The 20,385-nt window shown below is 39.5% G+C and overlaps 1 protein-coding gene across 1 annotated transcript in view; it reads right to left on the bottom strand.

The window, feature by feature from the left end:
* LOC139954333 (filamin-A-like) overlaps positions 1-20,385 on the bottom strand; it is a 132,331-nt gene that overhangs the window by 37,140 nt on the left and 74,806 nt on the right. The window contains exons 16-23 of the mRNA XM_071954089.1: positions 20,142-20,318; positions 19,293-19,616; positions 17,680-17,853; positions 17,371-17,494; positions 16,604-16,760; positions 15,669-15,858; positions 14,121-14,222; positions 8,559-8,806 (exon numbers count right to left, since the gene is read on the bottom strand). Of these exons, the coding sequence (XP_071810190.1) occupies positions 8,559-8,806; positions 14,121-14,222; positions 15,669-15,858; positions 16,604-16,760; positions 17,371-17,494; positions 17,680-17,853; positions 19,293-19,616; positions 20,142-20,318 (1,496 nt within the window). The remainder of the gene's footprint in view (positions 1-8,558; positions 8,807-14,120; positions 14,223-15,668; positions 15,859-16,603; positions 16,761-17,370; positions 17,495-17,679; positions 17,854-19,292; positions 19,617-20,141; positions 20,319-20,385) is intronic.

Raw genomic sequence — 20,385 nt, 5'->3', positions numbered from 1 at the left:
ATTTCAGGAAACAGGCGATGGGGAGGCAACAGTTGAGCTACAAGTAATCTTAAACCACCTCGGAATGCCACACATGCCTCATGAAAAGTGGAGTGGAGAGCAGCCAATGTGAGCACACACAACCCATCACTGGTGGGACAATCATGATGTCCCTCACGCATCCTCGGCTATTTCTGTCCATCTCTTAATGATGCTGGTTACCTAGTAACGACTGGTCGGCCATTTTGAAACAAACCGTGACTGACAGGCAGGACTGTTGGTTCTCCCAGGGTGGCAGGCTATACTTGTATCACCTTCTTCAATGTGTCCATAAGACAGACTTATGTAGCTATATCTACACATAAGTCTTACACACGTGTAGGCACGCAATCCACCAGGAATTGCATTTCATCACAAGATCATATTGGAATCCAAGTATGCACCCAACCGGTACTCAAACCATTACTGTATGTAAACAGTGGACAATCTTTGATAATGTTATGACGTGTGTTTATGAGCATTCCACGCTTTTTGAATCTCCTGGCCAGATCTGCTTCCGACTATCTAGGGCAAACTGTTGCAGACGTTGCTATTTGAAGTCATAAAACGGGCCAATTTGCTTGTTGTGTGATTAGAGGGAGTGATAAGAGATCAGTATTACCTATGAAAACATTTCATTGTAACTAAGAAAATGAAAAGATACCTTGACTGTATACTGTACAAAACAATAGGACTTTGGAACACTCTAGTGGAAAAACTTTAAAGTTGGTAAAAACTTGACAAAATTGGCAGGTCAGCCTTTTTGTTTAGGGTTAGTTTGCTTCTCACAGTTGACTTAACTCATAAAACAAATCATTCAAAATTATAGAAGAGTCCACATTAGCTTCCAAGAACAAAATCGAATGCTGTCAAGATATGTTTCTTTTTTCTTCTTCAGAAACTGACTGAATGAACTTTTTAGAATGTTGGCTAATAAGGGTGGAATAAGTAAGATAGCATTTAAAAAAAAACATTTCTCAGCAGGCCTATGTAAAGAGTTAGCGCCAACTTTATATCAAGAAAGCTCTTATGATCAAATCAACAATAATGTTATTACTATTAAAAAGGATTCCATGTCTTTAGGACACTGGTATTCCGTCATCACTGGATGTGTAACAGGTGAGAGGATGCATTACATAAATAGATGAACCCCCCTGGTTACCAAGCGGTAGGACACCTCTGATAGTGTTGCTGATGGAGAGGCAGTGTTCACTGTCGTGACAATCGCCACAAACCGATGAAGACCCCCTTCCTAAGAAACAGTCTTGTAATCAAACTATGGTGATGGGAATCACATTTCATCATTTGTTACTTATGTACAAACAATGTGGATTAAGTTAACGTCTGCTCAAAAGCTGAGACTCTTGGTATGATTAGAAAACCAGATAGCCTCGCCACATGAATGTCTGCAAATTCCTCTGTACTTTCAAAGAAATTAAGGAACATTACAAACAAACAAACATTGACTGATCTGCACTTTTCTCACAGTTTCTTGCTTAGTTCTTTCAGAATACAAGAATGTGTGTGGTAGTCACGGAGAAATATTATCAAATTTCCCAACTTCACAATTATCAGACTTCATTCAAGAAGTCTTCATTTTAGAAATGATCTTGTAGCATAATATTTACCAGCAATGCCTCCATGATTGTTGTAACAGTTTCTTGTTCAGTTCTTTCAGAATATTAGACATGTTAGAATGTGTGTGTTAATCAAGGAGAAATATTATCAAATGTCCACACTTCACAATTAAAAGCTTTCATTCTAGAAATTATCTTGTTGTACAAGATCTACCAGCAATGCCTCCACGACCTTTCTGTTTAATTGACTGAGTATAAGATGAGGGATGAAACAGTTGAGCAATTAGTAAGAATTCAACGAGGTGTAATAACCAATTTGTATTTTACTAAATTGCTTCTCACAACCAATAATATAAGAAATCCAATATAAGGATTTGAAAGAAAAAGTTGACTTTTAATAGTCAATCCAAGATACCAAGAACGAAGTAACAGATGTTAAAATTGCATCAAGGATAAAAAAAAGAAGTAATCAAAAAAATCTATCAGCACCAACCCTTATTTTTTCAACTTCTAACCAAGGGGGAGCGTTTTTATTGGAGCAAGCGCCATGAACACTTTTTTGTGGATATTGGCGCTATCGAAGACGTCATTATTATTATTAATCATCAGATAGAGGATGAACATATTATGTCTACAACTAAATAAAAACTGTTTTCAGCCTTAGACGCATCAAGCTTCTAAACTGCCTACGTGTGTCAATAAAGCTCAGCACATAAAATGACAAACCACACGTAGGCACCCAAGTGTTTGTATACTAGTTAGATATCAACCGCTTGGTACAGTAGACAGCAAACAATTTCGATGAACTACCTCAGGCTTGCATTGAACCACAGCTTCCCACTGCCTTCCACATTGCCCAGGTCGACCAGACAACTGCATCTCCATAAATGGGCCTGTGTGCAGTGTGAGGGTTGCATAACTGAAATGCCAGGCCAAGAAAAGAGTTCAGCTCATGCATTGGGGGAGTATTAAAACCAATCATCCACTAGTTCTATCTGAGCCCCTGGACTGGATACGACAGTATTGTGAATTAAATTGGCAGATGATCATATACTGCATACTATGTCGATGTTCAAATTATTACAATTTTTATGAAGCAGCCTTTAGTATCTAATCATCCTCACATTGTGTACAAGGAATGAGGGAAAAACCTTTGAACTGATTGAAATACATGTTATTTAAACAGTAAATAAGAACAGTCAACTTTTCTGCATGAATGATGCTATAACATCACAAAATTGTATCTTTACTGGGTAAAATATAGGGGCAAATATAAATTCTTTCTTTTCGCCTTTGAGAAAGACTCTGCTGGGGTTGAAACAGGCCATTAACTATTTTTCACAGGGAAGGAATAAAGAAGGACTACGAGATACACTTGCGAAGTGAATTAAACAAAGCATGTGCACAATGTTAAAAGGCTTTTCTAAAAATTATATATAAAAACACTCATCCAGAACCCCGAAACTTTTGTTGGCATATGAAATCAACTTTCCATTAAGGGATTCCTGGATTGAGAAGTGAAAACTATTGACCCCTTGCCCGCGCGTCACACGCGGCGACTGATGCCACGCTCACCATGTTGGTGGGCAGTTAGGTTTACGTGTATTAACGCCGCGTCGCCTATAAAAGGCACACTTCCCTGCATAACGCACAGCATAGAGTTATATATAAAAACGAACAGTGAAATTGCCCACCAGTATGGCGCATTCAAGATTTTTCTGATGATGACATCGGGTGAAATGGGTCAATAGAGATCCATTAAAATTGTCTTGCTCTTGCTGTTGAACTTTCAGCCAATTTTAAAACCAATCGCAAACAAATCGCAAGGTTTCTCTCAGCAGAAACATGAATGACATCAGCAAATTTAAAGAGCTCAGTTCAGATTAAAATCAAATGTCGCGCACTCTCCACTATAATTCTGCTAATTATCGTGGCCGAGAGCAATGCAAAGAGGACAGCTGTGTTCTGTCTACGATGTCTTTAAATCCTACAGTATTTTATTTAGGATCTTTTTGTAGTTGCCAGTTGTGCGCCCAACCCCAAAGCATATGATGCAATCAATTCTTTCTGTAAAGTGGTAAACTGTATGGCAGTGAGCTGGCATGCTATAAAGACACTGGGTATTGTCAAAAAAACATTGTTCTCACTTGGTATATCCCAACATATGCATAAAATAACAAATCTGTGAAAATCTTGACTCAAATGGTCTTTGAAGTTGCAAGAGAATAATGAAAGGAAAAACACCCTTCTAGCACAAACTTGCTTCAAATGCATAATTAAAGGCTTCAGGACTGAAGTCTTTTAATATTTGAGTGAGAAATTACTTCTTCCTAAAAGACTACGTTACTTACAGAGGAAGCCGTTATTCACAATGTTTTAAACTGTGAGTAATAGGGAGAGGTTGATAGTATAAATCATTGTGAGAAACGGCTCCCTCTGAAGTGGCGTGATTTTTGAGAAAGAAATAATTTTCCACGAATTTGATTTCAAGACCTCAAGTTACGAATTTGAGGTCTCAAAATCAAGCATCTGAATGCACACAACTTCGTGTGACAAGGTTTTTTTCTTCTTTTATTATTATCTCGCAACTTCGATGACCAATTGAGCTCAAATTTTCACAGGTTTATTATTTTATGCATATGTTGAGATACACCAAGTGAGAAGACTTTTCTTTGACAATTACCAATTAAGCTACAAAGTCTACAAAGTCTACAAAGTATGTCTAGTACCCAAATGCACCATATTGGTTAGGCACACATTCATGAATCATGAATGTCAAAATTGTTGTGGTTTTTCAGGAATGGCATTAGGGCTTATAGACAAGTTCCCCATCTGGGGTAAGTTTGGGGAGGAACTCGACCAACAAATCACTGCATGGCACAAAGCCGCAACTACAAGTATCGTATTTTCAGATGTTCTAACTGGGGCAACGTCAAGCTCACCTCAAAATGTTTCCAGACTTTATCTTTCAAATATCTTGAGGAGAGGTTTAGCAGGCTTTGTAGTATGAATCATCATTTATATTAAAAAGTTATTTAAGAAATTATTCTTAAAAAGGCCACTCCTTCTTTTAGACTAAATTACAAGAAAAATACAACAGATTTTGTTCCATCAGATATCTAAAGTAACCCAAAGTTTAACAGTTCCTTAACCAAAGAGATAAAATAACCACAGCAAAAAAAAAAAAATGTTGCCTTAAACTCTTGCAGATACATAATTCTATGGGTAACTAATTTTGATTCTAGAACAAAGTTCATCAAGTTGTATACAGTTTGTAGATTTTGAACGCTTTTAAAGCTTCTTTTAAATAACCGTCAACACAGAAAATGGAACTTGCTGTTGCAAACTGCTACATGTACATGTGCTAACGATGGTATAAAACCATGGTATAAATGCAAAAAATTGTTAATGGCCCGACGTTTTGAACCTGTAGCAGTTTCTCCAAAGCTAAAAATATTGTAAAGAAAACATTTCCACTTTGTTTTCTCATCAAAACTGACCATCATTCCCTCTGGTCATTTATCTCTTAGCAGCAGGAGGTAATGCTCCCATTCACTGAAATCAATGACCCATAGTAACACTCAAAACAATCCGTGGCATCTTCGTTATCAAATAGACTTACTGCAAACCAATATCAATGACCTGAACAAATAACCGCAGTGGAAACACAATCTAGTAAAAGGTTTGCGGTAAACACAGTACGTGTATATATTCTCTCTTGTGCGTTGTGGTGGTTTCTCATAAAGACGATTGAAACATACTGATCGAAATGTTGAGTTGATTCGCGTCGACCAATATGTTGAGTGAGTCATGTACAGTACATGTGTGGGTTTAAAAACTCTATGCATGTACACGTGTACTTGGTTTCTGGTAATGCTACCATGTGCATTTTTTACTCTGCTGTGTAGATTTTGTTCTTTGAGACTTTATCTTACAACTGAAACTAGCTTACTGCGTTATGTTTAGGTTCTCAGATACAGTTTTCTGGAATATGACTTCAGTTCAGAGGAAAATACTTTACAGAAAAAATAATTCTAGTATGAACTTTGTATATTGGTTTTGCGGTAACACCATGTGTGTATCTACTTGCCAGGTATATTGCGTTCTTTCGAGAACTTATCTTGCTTTATACTCTAACGCGGAGTAGCTTTTTAAAATTTGGGAGACTTCTCAGTAGCTTCAGACTAAAATTGAACAATGTTTTTTATCCCTACCGCTCCTGCACAACATCTTTAAGTAAGAATTTCAGTGGGGCATCAAGGTGAATATTTGAGATAAGATTGATTAGTTCATTCATGTCTACACTAGCTCTTCCATCCGGTAGACTGTAGCCCAAGATCAAATCGCTTTACAGTATGTGAGATCGGAACTCAACAAGAGGTCCAGATACGACGACCAATTAGTTTCGTTTCCCGGTTTGAAGATGCCGACCCAAGGCCATCTGTCACCATTGACCTCAGGAAGTTGTTATCATTGACGATTAACGAGCCGCAAGACATTTAACAAAGACCCCCAAATTCCTGGTTTCATTGGGTCAGATTGGGCGCAATGGCATGCAAGGAAGGGGGGGGGGGGTGTTGAACCCAGCTCTGAGGGTCAAGATATAAGGAGCTCATTCGAACCAGGTGAGAGTGGATGAAGGGGGGGGGGGGCTACTTTGTTAAGTCAGTAACCTCTATCCCCTTTCTGTAGTTTGCATGCTCCAATTCAAAGTATCTCTTGTACAGTTATTGCATATTGTGGGTTCCCTGGCATGCTTCACAGTGTGCACTTTCAAACTGAATAAAACTTATATAATAATAATTTTGTTTGTTTTACCCATACACCGATGTGTGTACTGTATACTCAGTACTTTCCAGTTTTGTAAAAAATAATGTCACAAGCATGTTACTTGGGTGGGATTCGAACCCACGACCTTGCAATTCTAGAGCAGTGTCTTTCCAACTAGACTACCGAGGTTGCCCGGTAGCTAGAGGCAGTGTGAATCCTTTGTTTTTGCAGCGGGTACCGCAACGATAGAAGAGATGTTAAATTTGCATCGGGATAAAGAATATTAAAACTTATATACACAAAGAGCCTTACATCATAGCACAAACCACAAAGAGTAAGGAGAATAACGGAACGCTGAAAGATTAGATCAATTAAAAAATGTACTATAAAAACCTACACTACAACAACAGACAGAAGTAGATGTTCATTATTGCGGGCTGCACGTCCCGTCTTGAAACTATAAGCAAATCAAGCATCTATCATCAGTAGACATCACAACAAAACATGTCCTCCGAAAACCCCACTGTGAAATGAATGATCGATTGCATACACCAAGCGAATCTGGTTCCCATAGAGGTTGGCAAACTAATTCAATCAGACTTAGCGGTTCAGTAACTCTATGGGAATCGGAATGTGTTGGATTAAGAAAAGAATCTTCACAAAGATCCTTAGGGGTGTAAGGGTTAAACCAAAGTCAATAGTCTACATACATGTAGGCATTCATACATGTACATGTACATCAGCACGTACACACTTCTCAAACAATTTTCAAAAACTTCAGAAACTGCGTATCTGACAGAGGTGTAGAATGAAACTTGTACTCCAAAAATCCAACCAACGTTAGAATGCATGCATCAAGTGAATCTGATTTTCATAGTCTATACACATTCATACATGTACATCAGCACGTAAACATTTCTTAAACAATTTCTTAAAACTTCTGAAAATGCATATCTGACAGAGGTCCAAAAAAAAAAAAAAAAAAAAAATCACGCCTTTTTCTCAATCATAAAGTCAAGCACAGATGGGACAAATAAGTGCACGCATGCTTTCTGTACACTTGGAGAAGTGGATAGTAAGGGAAACTCAGGGGCGCTATATAATTGTGGCTTCTTATATAGCGCACATGTCTGTCACCCAGTGGCGCTCCTGGCACTGTAACATACAGTATTTCCTGCAAGATGTGGAACTACGTCTGAATTATGAGACCTAATTCTGATAGCACCATGTAATGCTTTACAAGGTGCTGTTGCGCAATTTGCTGCCAATCAGACTAGGACCACCTCGGCGAACCCATTCTCTTTTCAATAAGTGCACTGGGTTCTTTTACATGCATTACATAACACATGGGACCAGCAGCTTAACGTCCCATCAGAAGGACAACACAATGGTTAAGTGTATTGCTTAAGGACACAAGTGTCATGGCTGGGGATTCAAACCCACCTGCTGATCAGAAACACCAGAGTTAGAATTCGGTGCTCTTAACCGCTCAGCCACGACACTTCCAAGACACGATGTTGTCCGCATTCATTCTAGCACAAATAACCCCACATTCCATCTGGGTGCCCAATATCAGTGGTAGCTCGCATCTGTCTTATTTATTAGTTCTGGTTGCGAATCCAACGACTCAAAGAAAAGCAAACTTAATCTCTGGCCAAGAACCAGGTGTAGTGAAGAAAAGGAAGACACCTCCAGTTTTAGATGTGGGAGCAAAACCATACAGAAAAATTCCAGGGAAAACCCCATAGACGATGTGACCTTTGACGCACTCGAAAACCATAACATGATTCGAAGCGCATACCGCCGGCAAAACTTTTGTGTTTTGGCAGCCAGCTAGAAAGTGTTGGCAATCTTACCATGACTACGTGTCTTTTTGCCCGGCGAAACATGACGTATACAGTGTTTTTTCAACAGAGGGCGGTTTGAATGTAAATAAAAGTCACATGATCTATAGACGATGTGACCTCTGACGTCACACGAAAACCATAACATGATTCGCGCTCATACCGCCGGGCAAAACCTTTGTGTTTTGGCAGCCAGCTAGAAAGTGTACGCAATCTTACTTTGACTACGCAACTCAGTGCCCGGCGAAACATGACGTGTATAGTGTTTGTCAGCAGAGGGCGGTTTGAATGTAAACAAAGGTCACATGATCTATAGATGTATATAATAATATGAGTTAATGATACTTACACTGATAGTGATGGGTCCACCAGTGAGGGACACACCTCCAAACTTGATGTCCACGTTGTAGGTTCCTGGAGCAGGGCAGGTCCAGATGATGTCAAAGGTTCCGTCACCGTTGTCAACAACGGAACAATCGGGTACCTCTTTGCCGTCAGGTCCAACGATGGTGCAGGTCACATGACCCTTACCGGCGTCGCGCGAGTTCACCTTGAATACTGTCTCCTCCTCAACAGTAACTGTCTTGGTGATTGTTTCTTCGTTAGAGAAAAGGGGGAGACGGTAAATGTTTCGCAAAAGGAAAATAAAAATCAGGGTTCTTTATAATGAAAAGGCCGAAGTTTGATATCTTGTTTTCTTCACTGGCCAAATGTTGCACCTTGCATTGGGCTGGCTACTGATTGTGTTTCACCATAGATGGCTCACACGTGTTGTGATTTATTTTACATAAATGCAGCATGCACAAAGTCTATATGTATCACTCAAAACAACTCTGCAAAGCAACAATGCAAACAAGGCTCAAAACTAATATAAAAAAAGTAATTTTGTGTGAGAACAAATTAGTGGTGTCATGGTTTTTCCCCCTCAATAATTAGCTGTGTTCAACATTACTATATCAACAACACAAGTGAACAATGTTAACAGAACAATTTTAAAATAGACCAGTTCAAAGTGGTGTACCATTAAATACCTAGATTTCAAAACAACAAGTGTGCAACTATTGTAACGAGGTTAAAGTGCCAGAGGACAAACATAATTAGTACAGTTTGATTTGGTTTTTCTATACAAAAATCGCTTTCTGTGTGTTACCTTTTTTTGCAGCGCAACAAACAAGTACATGACTTTATACAGAAACAAACTTCACATATAAAAGCATAGGTACTTTGCAGCTTCTATGAAACCATATGGCTCTTGGCCTTGGCATTTCCATGGTTGCCTGTGAAGTGGTTTAAAAAATGGCTGCTACCCTTTTGCGCACTAAGGGTAGTTGCTAGTGGATACTTATAAGTGGCGCTCTAGACAGTATAGACAGTGCATAAGAAGGCTGGGATACATTGTAAGACTATGTCTGAATTCGTGGTAGCCCTGTGCTACATGTAAGAGCAGTTTTATGCTCTCATTCATGTTTATGTGGTACTCCAACTGCGGCCGGCTCTACGTCAGAAAACACAAACTTTTGAAGTGTTTTGGAGACTCTGACTAGACGACAAATTTTCTGACAAAATTTTCATTTACCAAAACAATTTCTGAAAGCTACGTAAAAATGACCCATCTCTTGAATGATAATGTTCTCAAAAAATTTGTAGAATCCGCCATCTTGAAACTAAGCCATCAACTTCACTTTGGTTTCGGTCATAACAGATGCATCAGTTGCTTCACAAGCAGGTATATTTATCTCATACGGTTATTGTTTCAACTTCAGTAGCAAAAATTCCTGAGTTTATTTTCTATTCAGGGAAATGCAGAATTGGTTTTAGGAAATGGTCACAGTTGTGGAATCAATGTCTTTCAGGCCAAAGTCTACATAAAGCTATTGTATGTCTCTCATCTTGGTAGAGACACCTCACAGAAAGCGAACATTTTACGGCATTGTAAAGGTGGCAAACAGGGGGTCCAGCATGTTTTTGTTTGAAATCCAAGTATTTACAATGTACTTGTACGAATGTATGGTTAGATTTAAAGGCAGTGGACACTATTGGTAATTACTCAAAATAATTATCAGCATAAAACCTCACTTGGTAAAGAGTAATGGGGAGAGGTTGATAGTATAAAACATTGTGAGAAACGGTTTCCTTTGAAGTGACGTAATTTTCGAGAAAGAAGTAATTTTCCACGAATTTGATTTTGAGACCTCAGATTTAGAACTTGAGGTTTAGAAATCAACCATCTAAACGCACACAACTTCGTGTGACAAGGGTGTTTTTTTCTTTCATTATCTCGCAAGTTCGATGACCGATTGAGCTCAAATTTTCACAGGTTTGTTATTTTATGCATATGTTGAGATACACCAACTGTGAAGGCTAGTCTTTGGCAATTACCAATAGTGTCCACTGCCTTTAAACAGTGTTTATATGGTAAAAATTCCCTCCCATCAACTGCCTAACAAGTACATCTCAGCGTCAATTTCATATACTGTAACAAAAAGGTAAAATGGCCGCCAGCATCCAGCTTTGTGGACACACAGACTTCAGGATAATAATTTTGAATATTTTTCAAGCATACATGATCAAAGTAGTGACAAACTAACATGGTCAAACACACACAGGACAACTTGAGCAATCTCGGGCATGCATCTGCTGTCTTGATATGAAGCAGTATGGGTTAGTAATAAAGTGATGCGGCTAAAGTATTTGCTTTGAAACTTTCACACGAAAGGGTTGCCTCAAAGCTTTCTTTTAAATGCTGTCCCTAAAAATCAACCATTAAGCGTATCATGTAGAGTGTATCATCATTGGCTACCTTCACAGAAACGATGAATTGTGCACATGTGAAAGGCGTGCACTTTTCCATTAAGATGGCGGTCAATGATGTTATACATGTACATGTACATGTACATGTAATCAATCTATTTACATGAAAGATTCCTCAAGAAGCGAAAAGTGATATGCTGAAAAAATATCTGTTCCTCTATATGCAGTACTCACAATCCTCTTAAAAAGGAATTTGTTCATACTGTAGCATTTTAAGTCATGTTTCAACCACCGCAATATCATCCACTTTCATGTAAATTGTCATTTAAAAACATTATTTTGAAAACAAAAAGTGACATAGTTATCCGTGACGGTCATTCATTATGAACACAGATGTAAAAACAAAAGTGGGTTAGTAATTTTGACGGAGCAAAGATGAACCGCCATGCTGAGGCATGCTATGCTGGAAGCTCACACTGACCTTTGACCTGTTCAAACAGGAAATGATTATTTGTTAACGGGTCAAACAGGGTGTGCAGAGGGTAGGGCCGTGTCCGAAACGACGACTTCGGCTACAGCTACGTCTAGATCAGCGCGTCTACCAGTGTTGAAGAATAGGCAGACGCGCGCGATCTAGCCGTAGCTGTAGCCGAAGTCGCCGTTTCGGACACGGCCTAAGGTTGAAAAGGTGGGCAGTTGAAGAAGTATTTGGTTAAAAGTTTAAAACTTACTTTAGTTTTTAAAAAGGAGGGTGAACCTCTTGCCTTTAGAGAAACGTGTATTCCGTTCAACAACCAGGGTTTACTTTTTGATCAAAAATCTGATGATTCCAGTACAATTTGGTTGAAAATGTGTTGATTTCTAAAAGTCATTGACACAAATGTTCAAGTTTTTGGTACATGTATGTGCGGTACTTATGGTATGTATGACTCCGAGCATTAAACACCCATCAAGGTTGATATGTGCACATTACAAGTTATTATCATTGTTATTATAACTTGTACTTAAGGATAAGATTCGATTAAAATAATAACCAAATGCTCTTGAACTGTCCACCTTCATTTTGTGACTGAGTAAGGGGGGTGTATACCAATCAAAAATCTTCTTCAATATGTAATCTATTGACCATTCAATGAGCCTACAGAAGTTTTTGAAACAGTGTTACGCTGAAAGAATTACTTCAGGTACTTTTTCTCTCTTTAAACCAATCTGTTTGATAAATACTGGCAACATCGCAATTTTGGATGCTTTTAAACTCAGAAATTGAGACCTGCAGCCGATTTCCCAAAACTTTACGCAACTGCGGAAGTCCACTTGCGCAACGTTTATGGAGCAACTTGCGCCAAAAACATGGCGCAAGTGGACTTACGCAGTTGCGTAAATTTTCATGAAATCAGCGGCAGGTCTGGAGTTTCATCTTTAGGAGGGCAAGGCCATTTTCATTTTGCAAAGGGCACTTCTAAATATTTTGGTCAATTGGAAAATATCTGGGCCCAATTTCATAGAGCTGCTAAGCACAAAAAATTGTTTAGCATGAAATTTCTTCCTTGATAAAAATAGGATTACCAACCAAATGTCCACATGACTTTTAGGATAAGCTATTTGCAGTCAAATACCAGTAACATGAAATATGCAACAAATGGACATTTTGTTGGTAATCCTGTTTTTATCTGGGAAGAAATTTCATGCTAAGCAAATTTTTGTGCTTAGCAGCTCTATGAAATTGTGCCCTGGAAAACATGGCCTCCATACAATTCCAGGGCCCAGTTTCATAGAGCTGCTGAGCACAAAAATTTGCTTAGCATGAAATTTCTTCTTTGATAAAAACAGGATTACCAACCAAATTTGTATTCGTTGCATATTGCTTGTTACTGGTATTCAGCTGTTGTTTGCTTATCCTGAATATCACATGGAAATTTGGTTGGTAGTCCTGTTTTTACATGTATCAAGGAAGAAATTTCACGCTTAGCAAATTGGTGTGCTTAGCAGCTCTATGAAATTGGGCCCAGGTCTGTGTGGCAATCGTAGAAAAGTTTGAAGAATGTAGCCAACAGGAAAAACAAACACTCTGCAAACACAGCAAAACACTTCACTCATGGCAAGATGGCTTCACTTTATAGAGAAGAAATAAGAATGGTGTCCAGCCCCTAAACATCAGGAGGAAGAAGGAGGGAGGAGTCAAACAATGAAAAGGGTGGGGGGGGGCTCGATTTCAAACAGATGTTAAGCAGAAAATAAACTCAGTAAAAACATTTCACTTTTAGTAGCAAATCGTTATAAGATTACGAGCTGAAAAGATTTTTAGCATTTCTATTTTATAGTTGTTTGGTTACCAATAAAACATTCTGATTATTTTTAACTGAGCATATTCTGTGCTTATCAACTGAAATGAAACTGGCCCCTGGAAAAACACCAAGCGGGCGGAACAATTTGGGGGAGGGCGGAGAGAGGGTGTAGGGGCAGGGGGCGGAGGGGGGCAGGTAAGGTAAGGATCAGATGTTAGAAATCGCATTTGAATGGATATGTCGTTTGTTGCAATGGAGGCGATCGCACTTAAACAATCTTAGAATTTTTAAGTCTTTTTTCAAAATCATGTTGAAAGTTTCGAACATGGTATGAGAGAGAAAAATCAGATGGTCCTCATTGGGATCTGAATCCAAGACCCCTGATATTCTGACGTCACTCGAAAACCATAACATGATTCGTGCGCATACCGCCGAGCAAAACCTTTGTGTTTTGGCAGCCAGCTAGAAAGTGTATGCAATCTTACCATGACTACGTGTCTCTTTGCCCGGCGAAACATCACGTATACAATGTTTTGTCAACAGAGGGCAGTTTGAATGTAAACATAGGTCACATCGTCTATACTGAATGTTGTAAACACCTATGTACAGAGTGTCTGTAGTTGATATGGTTTCGCATCTCCCAAGTATCTAAGTATCAGTAAGCATTCTTTGGGAATGTAGATTCTTTCAATTGACGACGCGCCATGCTACAGGAGACATATCCATTCAAAAGTCAATTAAAATGCACAACCGGTTTTCTTTGCTTTCTCTCTGCAAGAAGCAGTGCAACAACTGTTTTTGTTTTTGGCGTATCTTTCTATGTTAATAATTTGATGTTTTGGTTGCCATGCCGATGCCTGCAGGATATCCCTTACTTGTTGTTGTAGTGCGTGTGGTGGTGGTACGTGTTGTCGTGGTACTCTCAGAGCTAAGGCTACGCCGTCTGACGGGAATCTCATAATTGCCGCTTTTGCAGCCTGAAAGCCAAAATTATGGGTCATCTTAAAAGGTTAATGCCAATCCTGGGCAAAGACATTTTTTCCCCCCGGGAAACAAAAACTGATTTTTTTTTTTTCCTAAAGGTCTTCCAGAAAAACAAACATCTTGGAGATCTTATCTTTTGGCAATTTTTTGCGGGAAGGTTTATCAAAAGCTAAATCTTTAGTTGAAATTGTGTTGGTTTATGAATTCATATGAAGTGTTACAACTCTTGCTTCCATTTGCTAGAAAGTTGACTGCTACATAAAAAAAATAACAAAAACCTTCTCTTTTTTAGTGGTAAGGAGTAGCTTTGAATGGAATAAAGTAAACGCTGTACAGAATTTTTTTCTCAATGAATTCCACACATATCATGATGCAGGCCAATGCATTGAGCATACAGATATCATTCAGATGGGACCAGGGTCATGAAGCTGCTTCAGCAGAAAATATTGCTTAACAATTTTCTGCTAAGCAAAAAAGAGCAGGATAACAGTCATAAATTGTACATGTGACATGGTATTTTGGCTGGTAACCTTGTACTAACTAGTAAGCATAGTTATTTTGTGCTTAGCTACTCCTTGTGCTTAAACAGCTCTATGGAAGTGGACCCAGGAGATTACTCGAGGGCTAGTAAAGAAACTGTACAAGGAATTAAAAGGCTGAAAAAACTCCTTATAGATGTCCAAGATGTTTTACTGGAAGATTTGATGCACCCTAGCTTGATCCCAATACAGTTGCTACTTTTGTTTCAGTAAAAAGCTCACACGTCTCTGCCTTGTCCCAAGATTAGGTTAATGCGGGTAAAAAGGAGCGATCGTCGTTTTAGGCAGATGCACTTCCAGGGGGTTAGGTCTACAGTCTAGGCGAGTATGGGGTAAGCTTCTAAATGAATGCTCAGTAGTACTGTCCTTATGGTTTCATATAATAGGATGATGAAGTTCATGTCAAACTACCTTTCGATGACTCATTTTGTGGTTATAATTTCATTGGTAACCATTACACTGGTAGCCGGCTCGATTAAAGAGCTAGTTTAGTTCACACTTTCAAATCATATTGCGAGTGAGATGAAAAGTGTGAAGGAGTTTTAAACGAAGTACTATTTGCAGATGTGATTTGCGAATAAACGCAAGTTTCAATTCAAAGTGACTCAAGTTTTTAAATTTTTTTATTATATGAAACTGCATCCACGTTCTCAGCATAAAAATCTGTTAAGCAGAAAATACTGCTTGACAAATTTCTTTGCTAAGCAAAAATTGAGTGCAGCACCAGCCACAACAACAGGCTCTTGAAATTGGGCCTTGACATGCCTGATGTGAAACGAGTCAGACTAAACTAGCTCTTCAATTCTTTCACCAGGCTATCCTAGTACATGACTGCTGATTGGTTGTTAATATCTACACGGCTATATATGAATGATAAAGACACCACCAATCACAACTCACCGATGATATCGCACTTGCTGGCGTCTCCGGTGGGGCTTGTGGAGATGACCCAGGGAGACTTGGGGACCTGTACTCCTCCGTACTTCACCTTAATGGTGTAGCGATCCACATCCTTGGGTGTGTAGATGATCTTGAAGGTACCGTCTTGGTTGTCGATGACTTCGGGTATGATTGGTTTGCCTGAGCCATCCTGTTGGTGGGGAACAACAAAGACATTTGCAATAATTACATCAATCATAATAGTTTCAAAAATAGAAACTTTTATTTGCTATAATTTTCCCGTTTGATTCTGACTCCTTTCCCCTAAACCCATTCCCCTCTTTTTTTCTATGAATGGATGTGTATTTGTTTGTTCTTGTTTATGCGTCTGGTTTGGATTGAAAGCTAAGGCCATCTACCCTACTCATTCATCATAAACAAAAAGATACATTTTACAAAAATATACCTAAAAACAAAGATTTTTTTTCAAAGAAAGCTTGTGTGATGATCGAGGATAACTAATTGCCTTCCGGAAAGATCTAACAATGGAAACGATTTCTCCACCGAATTACTAAATGTATAAATTGATCAACAATTTTGATCCAGAGTAAACTTACTGCACTATAGATTCACTAAGAGCAATAAGTACATTGCAATACTTTCTCTAGGCATGAAACTATTTTTCCGAAGGCCTTAGTTGAGTATTCATACTAATACATCTTGACATGGGATAACAAAGTTAACTTGCATGTACATGAATGTTTTGCCAACTTATGAGTGGCTTTTGACTGGTACCCACACACAAATCTTTACCCAAAAGGGAGACCAGCAACAAAAGGACTAGATATCTCAGTTGGTTGAGCACCTACAGGTTAAGCCGAAGGTGGCAGGTTCATGTTCCACTCTGGTCAACCCAAAGTATTTTGTGTTTTTAATGATTAAAATAATGTTCCTACAGTGATGGTAATTTCCAGATCAGCGTCTCCTGCATCCCTGGTATCCACGGTGAACTCCACTGGTAAACTGGCAAGCACTCCCTTCTCAACCCCGGGACCTTTGACCTTGACCTTGCTGGCATCGGCCTTGTTGGGAAGCACCTTGGTGAACACGGGACTGGGGGGGGGGAAGGTAACAATAAAGATGTAAGTAGGTATTGAAACTTTGCACGAAAGAAGTTTAACTAAGGGAGGTTTGCGGAAACACCATACAGATGTCAACCCAGGGGTGGATTTCACAAAGAGTTAGGACTAGTCTTATCTCAAGTTAGGACCAGTTACTCGTCCTAACTTGAGACTATCCATGCAATTTGTATAACTCCTAGGACTAGTCCTAAGTTAGGACTAGTCCCAACTCTTTGTGAAATCGACCCCAGGGGTGGATTTCACAAAGAGTTAGGACTAGTCTTATCTCGAGTTAGGACGAGTAACTTCTTATAAAGCTGTTTGTTTTGCATATAGCTTATAAAAGCAGGGTATGATAAGGACTGTTTTTATCATACTCCGTGTTGCTTTGGACCAATCAGAATCAAGGATTCAAGCCTGCTTGAAGATAATATTGAGTACAAGAGTTGACCTTTATACATTTAAAAATGGTTTAATATGCTTACGATCTAGTCAATACAAATTTTGCTGAATTTTCGGAGGGCCAATACATGTATATCTAAAAACCAAGGACATAAGAACACTTTTGAATGAGTAACTAACATCACTTTAGATACACTCACCTCTGTGGAATCTGTCGGCCTCCATACTCGATGTCAACCTGCAGCTTTCCTTCAGCTTTGGGCACATAGGTGACGTCATATGTACCATCCTTGTTGTCAACTACCTTTGCTTTCTCAATTGGTGCTGAAATCATGAACATAACACAAACACCGATAATTTCTCTTTGAAATATATATTATGATTGTATATTTTATTGTTCTCTTTATATGCTTAAAGATATTTGCATTAGGGGCTTTACAAATAATTTCTTTATTGGTATTATTATTATTATTATTATTAACATTATTATTATTGTTGTTATTACTCACCTCTCTCTGGCATGATGGTGACATCAAGAGGAGCTTTCCCACCTGCCTTGGAAGCATCAACCTTAAAGGTTGCAGGTGCGTTAGCCTTGACTCCCTTGTTATCCAGGCCAGGCCCGCTCGCCTTCACCTTGCTGGCATCAATGCTGTCACAGACAGTGGGTCTGAATGGGCTTCCTGTATTGTGTTTAGAAAATAGGAAAGCATTTAAAGGCAATGGGTCTTTGGAAGAGTAAATTCCTTTCTACTCTTGGGCTTTCTGTTAACTTCGCTCGGGCCGCAGCGACCAGGTCTATCCAGACCGCTGGGATGGGCTAATCAGCTTGGGCAGACTCTTGTTCAGGAAGTACGTCATGCGTACAGTGCTATTACTATAGACCTTTTCGCAAATACCATTGCGCAAGCGCAAACTGTCAATGAGTTGCATGCTGGTCTAGCTAGTGATCAAAGTTGATAGCTAGCTAGACCAGCATGCACCTCATTACACATCTTTTGTGCGCGTACGGAGTATTTGCGATAAGGTCTACGGTGCAGTGTGAGTGTGATGCATGACGGGAATGAACATTTTCAGGATAGACCAATGAGCGTGCCTGATACGTTTGCCCATCCCAGCGCCTTTGGTTAACGCAAGGCGCTGGGGACGAGAGAAACTATAAACCAGCCAAACGTATAGTCTTAATGGTGATGTACACTAATTGGAAACAAACCTGTGAACAAGTGTGAGAAAGAACATTGAATTCGAACTATTTTTGAAGATACAAACTTTGTAACTTCTATGACCACAAAACCTGTTTGTTAAGATGCACTTCTTTTGAGCAAGACACTTAACCATTGCTTCGTCCTTCGGATGGGACGTAAAGCCGTTGGTCCCGTGTGTTGTGTAACGCATGTGAAATAACCCAGTGCACTTATCGGAAAGAGAAGGGATTCGCCCCGGTGTTCCTGGCTGCGGCTGCTGTATGCGCCGTAGCACCTTGTAAACCCTTATAAGGTGCTTAATAATTGGGTCTCAGAATTCATCACTTCAATAAAGTATCTTTCTGAAAGTTTGTATATACTCAGGGCATTGAGTACCTTGTTTGGTAGATACGTGCACTATATAAGACTTCGATATTATTATTATTACATTATTATTATTACACTAATTCTTGAACAGATTAATAAGGAACGGCCATTAAAACTTCAGTGAAGATGTTAATTTTACAAATTCCAATGTATGGTTGAAAAATGGAGAACACAATTTTCAGTTAAGTTTCACCACTCATTAATGGCTTAATCAGACTGGCAACTCATCACAGCTGGTCTCACAGCATCTCCTTTTATAGTTATCAGTAACAACTAAAGAGGGCATGGTAGCTGCTTGTAAATATTTTGAAGTTAGAGAAAACCAGCTATGGTCGAGTTGCCAGTCTGATGAACCCACTAGCTAATAGTGTGGTGGTGAAACGTCACTGAAAAATGTGTGAGTTTTTTCTCCATTCTTCACCCATACATGTATATTGGAAATGGTAAAATTAACATCTTTACTGACCTTCTCTACGCCCTTGCTGGGTGTCTTGTTAGAGGTGGCAGTTACCGAAACATGAAAAACCATTTTTTGTGTGCAATAATCTCACCTGGGATTGGATCATCAGCGAAGGTGATGTGAACCTCATAGTCTCCAGGTACAGTTGGCAGGTATGTTACGGTACAGCTACCATCCTTGTTATCAACACACTCCATGGCGGCCTCTGAGGGCCCTTCGATGGCCAGACCGAGTCCACCTTTACCGGCGCCCTTGGTCTCCACCGTGAAGACAGCCGGCTTGTTGGTGACGGCCGACTCCAAGCCTGGGCCGTAGGCTTTACAGCGGGAAGCATCGTGGCCCGGAATGGCACCGACGGTGTATGGCGAGTTACCAAGAGGCTGGCCGGCGAAGGAAACATCAACTGTGTGCTCACCTGCAAACAAAATCAACAACAAAATAATTTCCAGTTTCACTTCAGATGAACAAATTTATGACCATTTATTAGTCCAAGTTTCTGAGAAGCAACTTTGGTCTTCTCAGGTATTGAATCACAGCTTTGAAAGCTACTGTTTACTTTATTGTGTGGTAATAATGGGCACATTTCATGATCATCAGGACTTGCTAAGCAGTCCTGCATTAGGCACTGTACATGGTGGAAGAGAGGCAGACAGAGCTAAAGGTGGGAGGACAACTTCATGGAGTGGATGGGCCTGACGCTAAATAACTCCCTGAGAAAATCCTAGGATCGAGAGGGATGGAGGCAACTGATTGACAAGTCTTCAAGGCGTGCCCCAACGGTCAGAAGACAACGGAATAGGTAACAGGTAACAGGTAATGTATTTTTAGGCTCCCTATATATTTATTTCTCTATTTATTTTTGATAGTGTCTTCGTTGAGTACTTACATAAAATACCCACATTTTCAAACACTTTTTGGACAAACGTATAAGATCGCTTACCCTTTTCAATTGGAGTGTAGTTGACGTCAAAGGTGTTATCCTTGTTGTCCTTCATGACGGGTTTCACCTTCTTGCCTGAAGGGGCAGTCACGTCGGTTTTCAGTAGGTCCTTGTCCAGAGGAGTGCCAAGGGGTTTGGCGTCAACCTGGAACTCAGCAGCACAGTCGCAAAATACAGCTACAGGAGTAAAAAAGTTTGCAACCCAAAAAATCTTTGTTACTAGTTGTTGAAAACTGCTCTGTTG

Source organism: Asterias amurensis, chromosome 2 (genome assembly GCF_032118995.1).
Source record: "Asterias amurensis chromosome 2, ASM3211899v1".
Classification (NCBI taxonomy): Eukaryota; Metazoa; Echinodermata; class Asteroidea; order Forcipulatida; family Asteriidae; genus Asterias; species Asterias amurensis.
This window is presented reverse-complemented; position numbering and strand designations above follow the sequence as displayed.